Here is a 9594-nt window from a genome sequence, read left to right on the forward strand (position 1 = left end):
ATGCAAATTATCTAGATCAAGAAGACAAGATACCGATTTGTATAAGTCATCTTTGACAAGTTTGACACGGAGATGTTTCTCCAAAACTTCTTGAACTACGCGTTTCTCATCCTCAACCCGTAGCCTCTCAGCCAAAAGGTGATATCCATCCCTCGCCAAATCTTCATAAGATATCCCAGAAATTCTGAAGCGATCAGCCCAACGGAACAAGTCCCTTGGAGTTATAAATCCATGTTTTCCAGCAAATACTTTGCTGCTTTGGCGATGCAGCTGCAACTCCTTCATAACCTCAACCATTTTCTTGGCATAGCTTTCAGGTATCTGACACCTTTGCTTCAAAATTGTGCTCAATTCATCTTCTGGTATTTCATCAACATGAATCTCCACAAACCGATTGCGAAATGCTCGAGAAAGCATTTTACGCCCACCATAGAAAGTAGGTGGATTTTGAGTCGCAAAAAGCATGAAATTTGGATGTGCTCGAATTGTTTCACGTAGTTCAGGCACAAAGAGCTCCCTGTTATCATCAAGCAACCGGTTTAGTGCCTCTAGAACATCAGTTGGAGCCAAATTTAACTCATCTAAAACAATCCAGTAACCATTTCGAACTGCTTTAACCAACACACCCTCCTGAAATACAAGCTTCCCATGGGCATCGGTTATGTAAGTACCTAAATACTCCTGCAGATCAGTGTGTTCATGATTGTTTATCCTAACAAATTCATGACCAGTGATGGTAGCAAGATACTGAACAAGGCTAGTCTTCCCACTAGAAGTTGGACCTTGTAAAAGTACAGGATATCTTTTAATAAAAACAGCACGTGACAAGTTCCTTAGATGCTTCTTAATAGTCTCAGTCAGCATATAGTTCTTCAAGAATTCATTAGAACTGGAGTTTTCTTTAATCATTATGTACTGATGAAAAGGTACATAAGAAGGTTTACTTCCTCTTAACAGATAGTGCAAAATCCTTTCCTTCATTTTCTTCGCACTTGGCCTATCCAATAAACTAACAAAAAACATATAGAAACCATCATAAATTGCATTCTGAAACCCAAATTTTCTCTCTGCTTTCCTTGTAAATTCTAGTGCCCTGTACAGAGACCTTAAACTGTATTGTGGCTTTTGATTAGCCCCATCTTGCAGCCTTTCCTCAGAATCCTTCTTTGCTACTTTATAAAGACACCTAATTCTTTCTACTAGATCACTACCTGATCCACTGTCACCCAAAAATTTTTGAATAAATATGTCCAAATCTTGGTCATCCAATATATCATCAACAAAGTATTCTGTAAATCTACTCCGTAAAGCATATGGCAAATCCCGCTTCCCAGCATCAGTTGCAGGATTCATGCAAGCAAATATACGAAAATTAGGATGCCTGTTAATATTACTGACATCACCTCTTTCAGCTAAACAAAGTGACCCATTCTCGCCTTCAAGAACACCAATAACTCTCTGCAAAATCTCAGGAGGAGCCAAATTCACCTCATCAAGCAAAACCCACTGACCATTTCTAAGCGCAGTCACAAAGACACCTTCTACAAAGGAGAACACCATCCCAGAAGAAGCAATCTGCCTGTGGGCAGTTTCAAGTCTAGCAGAAAAATCCTCCCAAGCTTTTACTTTCTTTTCCACATCTAAAGGTTTTTTCCGCTTTCTTGCTGAGCCAGACCTCTCTTGTTCGATTAACTTTTTGAATAAATTAACACCATTCTTAAGTTTACGAAGTAACTTCTCCCAATTCTTACTGCACAAAAGCTCTTGCAAACGAGCAAAATATTCATCGTTTCCCTACATATTCAAAGCAAACAGGGGTAGAAGTTACATCCCAACATAAGTTACAACAGAAGGAAACAAATTACTAAAACTAAGAATACCTTCAAGGAAAATGCCCTTGAAAAAAGAAATTTAAATTCATTGTATAGGGGAATGCAAATAGACCGAGCATCCATAGGCTTGAATCCTCCTAATAGATCAGCAACATCACTTTGCTGACTTAAGTTCTGGGGGGAAAAAAGAAAAAAAAAAGCATAATGACATAAGTGTGCTATCTGTAAATGCCAATCTATCATTCACAGCCCCATGTATATGAATCTGCCTGTGTGATAGATAGAGAGATGATCAACCAGCATACCAGAACAGTAAGTTTCTGCCCTAGCCTCATAGCCAGATTCTGCACAAGTGTAGTCTTCCCTGTGCCAGTTTCACCAACCAATAGAACAGGCTCATTGTACTTAACAGAGCAAGCTATTCTCTCAAGTATATGCAAAGAACTACGAATCTTGACAAAAGGTCTCTTTTCATCATATAACTGCAAGAATCACAACATCAAAAAGAAGCAAAAGATAATCAAAGTCAAAATAACACAATCCAAAAAGCTTGCTACTCACAGTTGCTTCAGTTCGTTGAAGAGTGACTCGTCCAATCCTAAGTTCAGAAAGCAAATCCTGCAATTAAACTCTCAGTATGCGAACCAAATTGTCATCTAATACTCAAATGACGTATCTCACAACAACCTAAGATAATAGGCACCTTAATTATAGGTTCATCGTGAGGATACAAAGTTTCTGCCTGATAAGTTGAAACCGCCCACTTCTTTGCAATCTCTTTCATTATAGCCAGCCTGTTTCTAACTGATGTTGAAAAGCTAGCAAAAACTTCCACAGCCTATAAGAACGAAAAATTAACTCACTAAGAACAACATGTAGACTATACCAATAACAAAATCAGAAGTATATATATAAAATACTAAGCAAAAATCATACCTCCTGATAAATCCAAGAGCGTTCAGAGGCTGGCAGAACATCAGACGAAAAACTATAACCCAATCCAGCAATTCTCTTGCACAACTTGAGTAGATCCCTGTCATCAAGTGCCAGGAAAGTTTAATCTAGCTGCTGCCATCACAATACAGAATCATTAGTGACCTCTTACCTCAATGAGAACTTGCTGAGTGAACTTAAGGAAACAGATTTTCCAGGATTGAAGTCCACAGATTGGTGTAGATAGACGAAGTTAACCCCTTCAAAAGTTTCTGAAGCAAAAGCACAATTAGTAGCCAACAAACAACATAGCCCAACAACAGAGCTTCTTGAGGCATGGTTGGACCTACCTACAAGCTTTTTAGCAAGAGGCTCCAAATTTGGATACCATGCTGTTACTATCTTTTCTAAGTCAAGATTACTTGGTGGCTCAATCATCACTTTCCTCCACAGGACTCCATTCAAATTCCCACCTGCCACCAAAAATTGCAATGGAAACCATAACTAAAAGTACATGAAGCCTAACAGCCTGTAAAAGATACAGTAAAGAAAATTTCATTATACAATACACCAAATTCATCACAAATGCTTATATTTCTAGGATTGTCAAGTTATTTCTAACATAAATTATTATGAGAGAGTCACTATTATAATCACTTGAATTCGATTTTTTCTTTACAAGCTTTATATTGAGATTGTGACCTCCAGATTTGTTTTTAACAACTGATTGCAAGATAGGATCAAAGAGTTTGTTTCAGAAGGCGTGTACACCAATGGGCCCTTTAACTATGACCAAGAAACTTATGGAATTGAGCCTTTACCAAGGATAAGAATTACAGATGTCTCTCCAGCAGCATATTGTAACAAGAAAAGGAGAAAAAGAAACCATGAAAACACAAAATACACAATGAAGCACCTGGTTTTAGAAGATTGAATACTAGAAGTATTCCTTCAACTTTAACCATGATCAAACTACAAAGATCTCTCCAGAGATATTGTCAGGTACCCTTAGAAAACTGGTAAAAGTAACCAAGGAGCAACACTCCAACGGAACACAGAACTCAGCACATAAACAACTGAGAAATTGAAGTTCACTCAGAAAAATATACAGTAAAAAGGAAAAAAACGAAAAAATCAACCAGCAAGTTTTAGAATGGAGAATAAGAAAGCATTAACAGACCTTCTATTCCGTGAGAGATATCACTTTTGGAAGTAGAAATAGTTGAAAACAAACGGAAGCTCTCGGCCACCCTAATTTCCTGCACAAGAAGCTCTGTTGGTTTCTAAAAACATTAACCGAGGGATCAAGCCATTTTCTCTATTTGTTCTGTCTGTCACAAGAGTTGCTATTGATGTAGAACAAGATGAAATAAGTTATAAGTACGTTCCTCAAAATTAGACATGAAAAAATTACACTAACTGGTAACAAGGAGAGTGATTTAAGAAAAGAAAAGCAAGACTTTTTCAATCAAGTAGAAGCTGCATAGAAACAGGACTTCATTTGGACTCGAGTTCAGCTTCAACAAAGAAAAATTCAAAACAGCAACCAGCCTAATCAAGGCCTGATTAACATTCATACAATTAACCAGGTTAATCCAATTAAAACGCTATAACAGTTCAAAGAGAACTTTTCATCCCTGCAGCTACAAGGTCAAACGGGAACAACACTAATTTCATCATGAAATTTTAGGACAGAGTCACATACCTCCCCGAAACCAGTTATAAATAAGCTTGAACCTTCCAACAACGGTAATATAATAGATAGCACATCTGATGGTGCTTTGTCAATATCCTCAAATACAACCCAAAATCCATTCAGAACAGCCTGAGGGAAAGTAGAATTTGAAAAATAAGCCAGACCCAGAAGATCGGGAGCAAAAGTAAGAAAAACAATAAAACTCATTACAAACCTGAGTAAGTGATCCAGGCTGCCATCTAAATTCACCAGGTTGCTCGGTACAAACATAACTCCCAACCAATGTTTTTCCATCAATTTGATCATCCATGTGAATAGAAAGAACTACAGACAGATACATACCATGAACAAGAAACAAACATAAATGAGCAAGCAGACAAGAGAGAAAGAACAGACTGCATACGAACTTAAGCATCAAGTTGTGTAAGGACATCCACGGGATATTTGACCAGTTTCGGACCACCCATATTAAGAGTTATTATTATTAGTTTCCAAATTATTAAAGTTAGGAACTGGCACCTGTATTTGAGTTATATGCAATTTAAAGGCTAAAGATAAGATAGAAAATCAGGATCTCCGAATTTTCTTGAAATCTCTAGAGGCAGGTCCTTAACATTATTATTGTTTTATTTATGGCTTACGAGTTTTTAGGATTTATTTTTTATAATTGCCTATGTTTAGTAGAAAACAAACATAAGCACAAAAGCCATAGTGAAGAACAACTTCATGAGAGTTCCAGAAACAATTATAATTCTATTCATACAATGTGAAGCCATACTAAACTAGGGTTTGACCATAGTACAATTAGGCAGCAAATATAATTGGGTAAGACCTGCCTTAAGGTCCTTATAAGAACCCTTAGCTTTCTGTGTAACCAATAAAATCAGAGCACCTGTTTAAATAAACTGATGAAATATTACCTAAGTTCTATCAAGGTACTGAATACTCCTACAGAATAACATTTTATCCAAGATAATTAATACCCCAATATAATAAGAAGCGAAAAACGTAATTTTGACCATTACTCCTCCATGTTACTAGCCTTGTTGACAACATAATGAAAATAGGTATGTATCTTTAAAAGTGACTAAATGGTAGGTATTCTCTGAGCTGCTATCAAACGGTAGTATGCATAAAGATAAGAATAATAATAAAGAATTATTAAAAATAGAATACCATGGTTCCCACTATCAGAGGCCATCTTGCTAATAAGGGCAGATTTCCCAGCACCTGCAGGGCCATACAGAAGAACAGGCCATTTTTGACTGACTGCCAAGAGCACCATCTCAAAACTTCGCTTTGATCTAGAAGTCATGACAAAAGGTATTCCAGCTGACTTATCATCCCTGAATCACAAAATGAAGTCAGCAAAACACTAAAGCCACAAACAACCGTGAGCCCATGAGTTCAATATAACGGCAAAATAAAACAACAGTTTCAGGCCAATTTCACATACCACTCCACCAGCCTCTGATTTCTTAAAGGTGGCTCATTTTCATGAAATTCTGATGATGTAAAAGAACAAAGGCCACAAGATTGCTGGTAGTTTTCTTGGCTGAAACTAAGTTCTATATTTTCAGAATCCAACTTATTGTGTTCAAAGGTTCCAAAATATGCACCAGCTTTCTCAATAGCTATATCTTGGCAGAATTCCTCCCATCTGAAAGGAGTCGAGACAAGATTCAACAAAAACGCAAAATATGAAACCTCTGTCCATTATAAAACAGAAGCTGTGTAAGCTGTCTATTATAAGCAATTTGTTATGAAGAAAAACATACCGCAGAAAACAAGAATGTGCTTCTTCGGCCCCAACACCAAACTTTGAGACTGCCTTGTCATTCATATTTAAGATTACAGATAGTATCCGTATGCCACACCATCTTATGTCAGAGATATCCTTTTGAAAGCTGATATCACTGCCTTGATCAAGATTTACAACCTCCCTTACGAAGTCCAAGAAACATGACCAATCCCAATATTTAGAGAAAACATTGGTTTCCGCAACCAGAAGGCGATAAGATGTCCGCACAACATGCAAGTAATGAGTAATAACCTGATTTAAGTAAAAAAGACAAAGCATGTAATGAATGGGAAGCAGAACAAAATAGTTAACTTCTAATCTTCTAGCATGATATAAGAGACAGCAAAAAAAGAGTATTATTGAGTAGGATATCATAACTAAAAGATTTCTTTACTGGATACTGAATTAACTTAGAGAACACCTCTGCCCTTAAGCAGATTCACCACGTAAAATGGATGTAAATATAATGCTGTCAAAAATATTGATCAAAGCATAACCCCTGACCACAACTTATCTCCACATCCAACAATTTGGTTATGCCTTATAATCAACACAAAGTTGCCAGATATCTGACCATGAATGTTGTATTTACGATATCTTAGCTAGATATGTTGAACAAAAGAAAACTTGTTCTAGTTCTGACTATGAGAAATAAATTAAGGCCAAATATACCTCTGCAGATAGCTCAAAATCACTCCATTTCATCAAAATGCGCTCAAAAGGAGGAGGAGCAAATTTGAAGTAATTTAATGCAGACCTGGTCCAGAGAAAAGAAAAGACCAACTTACTTTCAAATGTTGCTACAAATAAATCGTGTAATGATGTATATAGCATAAAAAATGAATATATATCCATGTGAAAACTCAGACAGCATCCATTTAAAGCATGAATGAAGGAACATCAAATTCAGCTGTCCTAGCAGAGTTTCTAGAATGAAATACAGCCAAATGATTCAAACAATCACCTATTAACAACTCAAGGCATAACAGCCAATTTCTAACATAAAGCTTAATTAAGATGTTCGCTTTCAAATTATTGCATTTACACCAAGCAAAAATACAAGAAAAGACAAACAACCATCTCATAATTTGGCATGCTCACCTATAAGAAGTATAAAGGTGAAAAAGTTTATTCATCATCAGTGGCAATCAGGAATTTACAAGGTGAAGTGGTATAAAGTAGGCCATCCTCTTCAGAATTAACTAAACTTAAAATTAAAAAAGAAAAATTGTCTTCGGGTTATGTAGAAATATACAGCTAGATTAGATTTAGATACAAATGTAACCCGCCCAAAGTTATTTTCTGAACAGGCTTAGAACAGAGAAAAATGATGCAATAACATAAATTTACCCCAACAAAAAAGGAGCCAAATCAAGGGCACGGCAGAAAGCTAGGCAAGCAAGCTCATGAAGATCCAAACCCCTCCCATGTTGAATATGGAACTCAATAACATTAATAACTTCATCATCATCAAGATATCCTGATTCAGCAGCACTAGCACCTAAATTTGACCTCAAACTAGGCACAAGCCGTAGCAAAGTCACAGCTTTGTCCACCACTCTTCGTGCTATTGGGCGAAAGCACCCAATCAATGGAATTGTGTACTTAGGGTGGAGAAGTAACTCTGCCAGAGAACTCACTACTTCTTCTTCAGTCACCAGGCATCCCTGTCCCAAGTTCCAACCAAATTCAAAATAGATAATTGTTTAAATTTAAACCAACTATTCAAAATAGCAATAAAAATAATACAAAACCACATAATTTGAGAATATTGAAGCCAATAACTATTAAATTTTGAATTTTAACGGCTAAAATAAATTGTGCAATGCACTAAATAGTTTTCTTCTTTCCTCGTTTATCAATATGAAAAAATCGCCCCCGCCACAAAAAACTAACAAAAAGAATGAAATCAATTTGGGAAAAGAAGAAGTGAAAAGAAAAATGATTCATGATGAACCGCTGGACTCAACATTATCATTCAACACCCTAAATTCTTAAAAGGATAAATAATTTTCTTTTGCCGTTCTTTGCCTTCCTTTCCTATTCTCCACAAATTGATCATCCCCCAACAAAATAAAACAAACAAGGAAAAGGCCAAGCAAAACCTGTAGGAAGAATAAATACCTTTTCCACAAGGGACTGGAAGCGCCGAACAAGCCCAACCTTAGGGCAGCGAGCAAGAAACCTCTGAAGTGACAATTCAAGACTAAAACTCCCGTCCATAGACATTTCTCCCTCAAGACAAAAAAATAAACAAACAAACTATATATTAATTATAAAAAAAAAAAACGCAGCTTTTTAATCCAGAAAAAGATATGCACGGCTCGGAAGCAACGCCAGTTTTCTTTGCGTTTTAACCTGCAAAATCACTTTAAAAGAAAAAAAATTAAGAGTAAAAGGAAAAGGAAAATCAAATGTATTTTTAGTTCATTTCTTCCTTGCTTTGCTACCTCTTTCTTGAGCTACTTGAAGTTCTGTCCTTTCTTTCAGGGTTTAGGGTTTTTCAAAACGAAGCGCTTTTCCATTTATATATTTGAGAAGAAGCGCCGTTTCTACGTAACTTTTAATATTTGTTTCTTTTGGCTTATATAGGATGGTAAGTTCGGTGGTAGATTTTTTCGTATGCTTCAATTTTTCGGAGGTTCTACTCCGTAAAAAGCTTAGGAAAAGTTCATAAGTGGGTTGAAAACAATTGCAAATGGGTTAGTTTTAAAATTTTGATAAAATGTATAATTTGTCAGATTTTTGATAAAATGCTATATACTTTAATAAATTCATATAAATATTGATAATTTAATAGATATATGGATAAAGTCTTAGATATTTTAATAAATAAATTGATAGAAGTATATTGATGAAGTCTTAAATATTTTGATAAATTCAAAATTTTAGTTATTTTGTTAAAATATTAGATATTTTGGTAAATTTATAAAAATATTGACAAATAAATAGATATGTTGGTAAAATATTAGATATTTTGATAAAAATATTAAATATATTGGCAAATCTTTAGCAATTTTGATAAATCGTTAGATATATTAGTAAATCTTTAAAATATTGATATATAATTAAAAATATCAATAATTTTTGGTAAATTATTAGATATATTAGTAAATCCTTACAAATATTGATATATATTATTAGATATATTAGTAAATCCTTACAAATATTGATATATTGTTAGAAATATTGGTAAATTCTTAAATGTTTTGGTAAAGTTATAAAAATTTTAATAATTGTTAAGACTTGATATAGGGTTTGAAAAAGGATAAACTATTAAAATAGTCGCTTTTGTTTATCTCAAATTATATTTTAGTCACTTATGTTTGAAA

At 35.1% G+C, this 9594-nt stretch overlaps 1 protein-coding gene across 3 annotated transcripts in view; it reads right to left on the reverse strand.

Annotated features, from left to right (window-relative positions):
• Positions 1–9093, reverse strand: part of LOC108473245 (midasin) — a 33652-nt gene extending 24559 nt beyond the window's left edge. For 2 of the 3 annotated variants that reach the window (XM_017774763.2, XM_053020615.1), the window contains exons 1-17: positions 8387–9089; positions 7613–7929; positions 6935–7019; positions 6240–6514; positions 5918–6121; positions 5638–5807; positions 4676–4785; positions 4471–4590; positions 3946–4024; positions 3116–3238; positions 2938–3037; positions 2769–2865; positions 2536–2670; positions 2394–2450; positions 2138–2314; positions 1881–2006; positions 34–1794 (exon numbers count right to left, since the gene is read on the reverse strand). In XM_017774763.2, the coding sequence (XP_017630252.1) occupies positions 34–1794; positions 1881–2006; positions 2138–2314; positions 2394–2450; positions 2536–2670; positions 2769–2865; positions 2938–3037; positions 3116–3238; positions 3946–4024; positions 4471–4590; positions 4676–4785; positions 5638–5807; positions 5918–6121; positions 6240–6514; positions 6935–7019; positions 7613–7929; positions 8387–8491 (4041 nt within the window). In that variant the 5' untranslated portion in view covers positions 8492–9089. Of the gene's footprint in view, positions 1–33; positions 1795–1880; positions 2007–2137; positions 2315–2393; positions 2451–2535; positions 2671–2768; positions 2866–2937; positions 3038–3115; positions 3239–3945; positions 4025–4470; positions 4591–4675; positions 4786–5637; positions 5808–5917; positions 6122–6239; positions 6515–6934; positions 7020–7612; positions 7930–8386 lie in introns of all 3 variants that reach the window. The other variant, XM_053020614.1, reaches the window with a different exon arrangement.
• Between the last annotated feature and the right edge of the window lie 501 nt (positions 9094–9594).

This window comes from Gossypium arboreum, chromosome 10, assembly GCF_025698485.1.
Source record: "Gossypium arboreum isolate Shixiya-1 chromosome 10, ASM2569848v2, whole genome shotgun sequence".
NCBI classification, from domain to species: Eukaryota; Viridiplantae; Streptophyta; class Magnoliopsida; order Malvales; family Malvaceae; genus Gossypium; species Gossypium arboreum.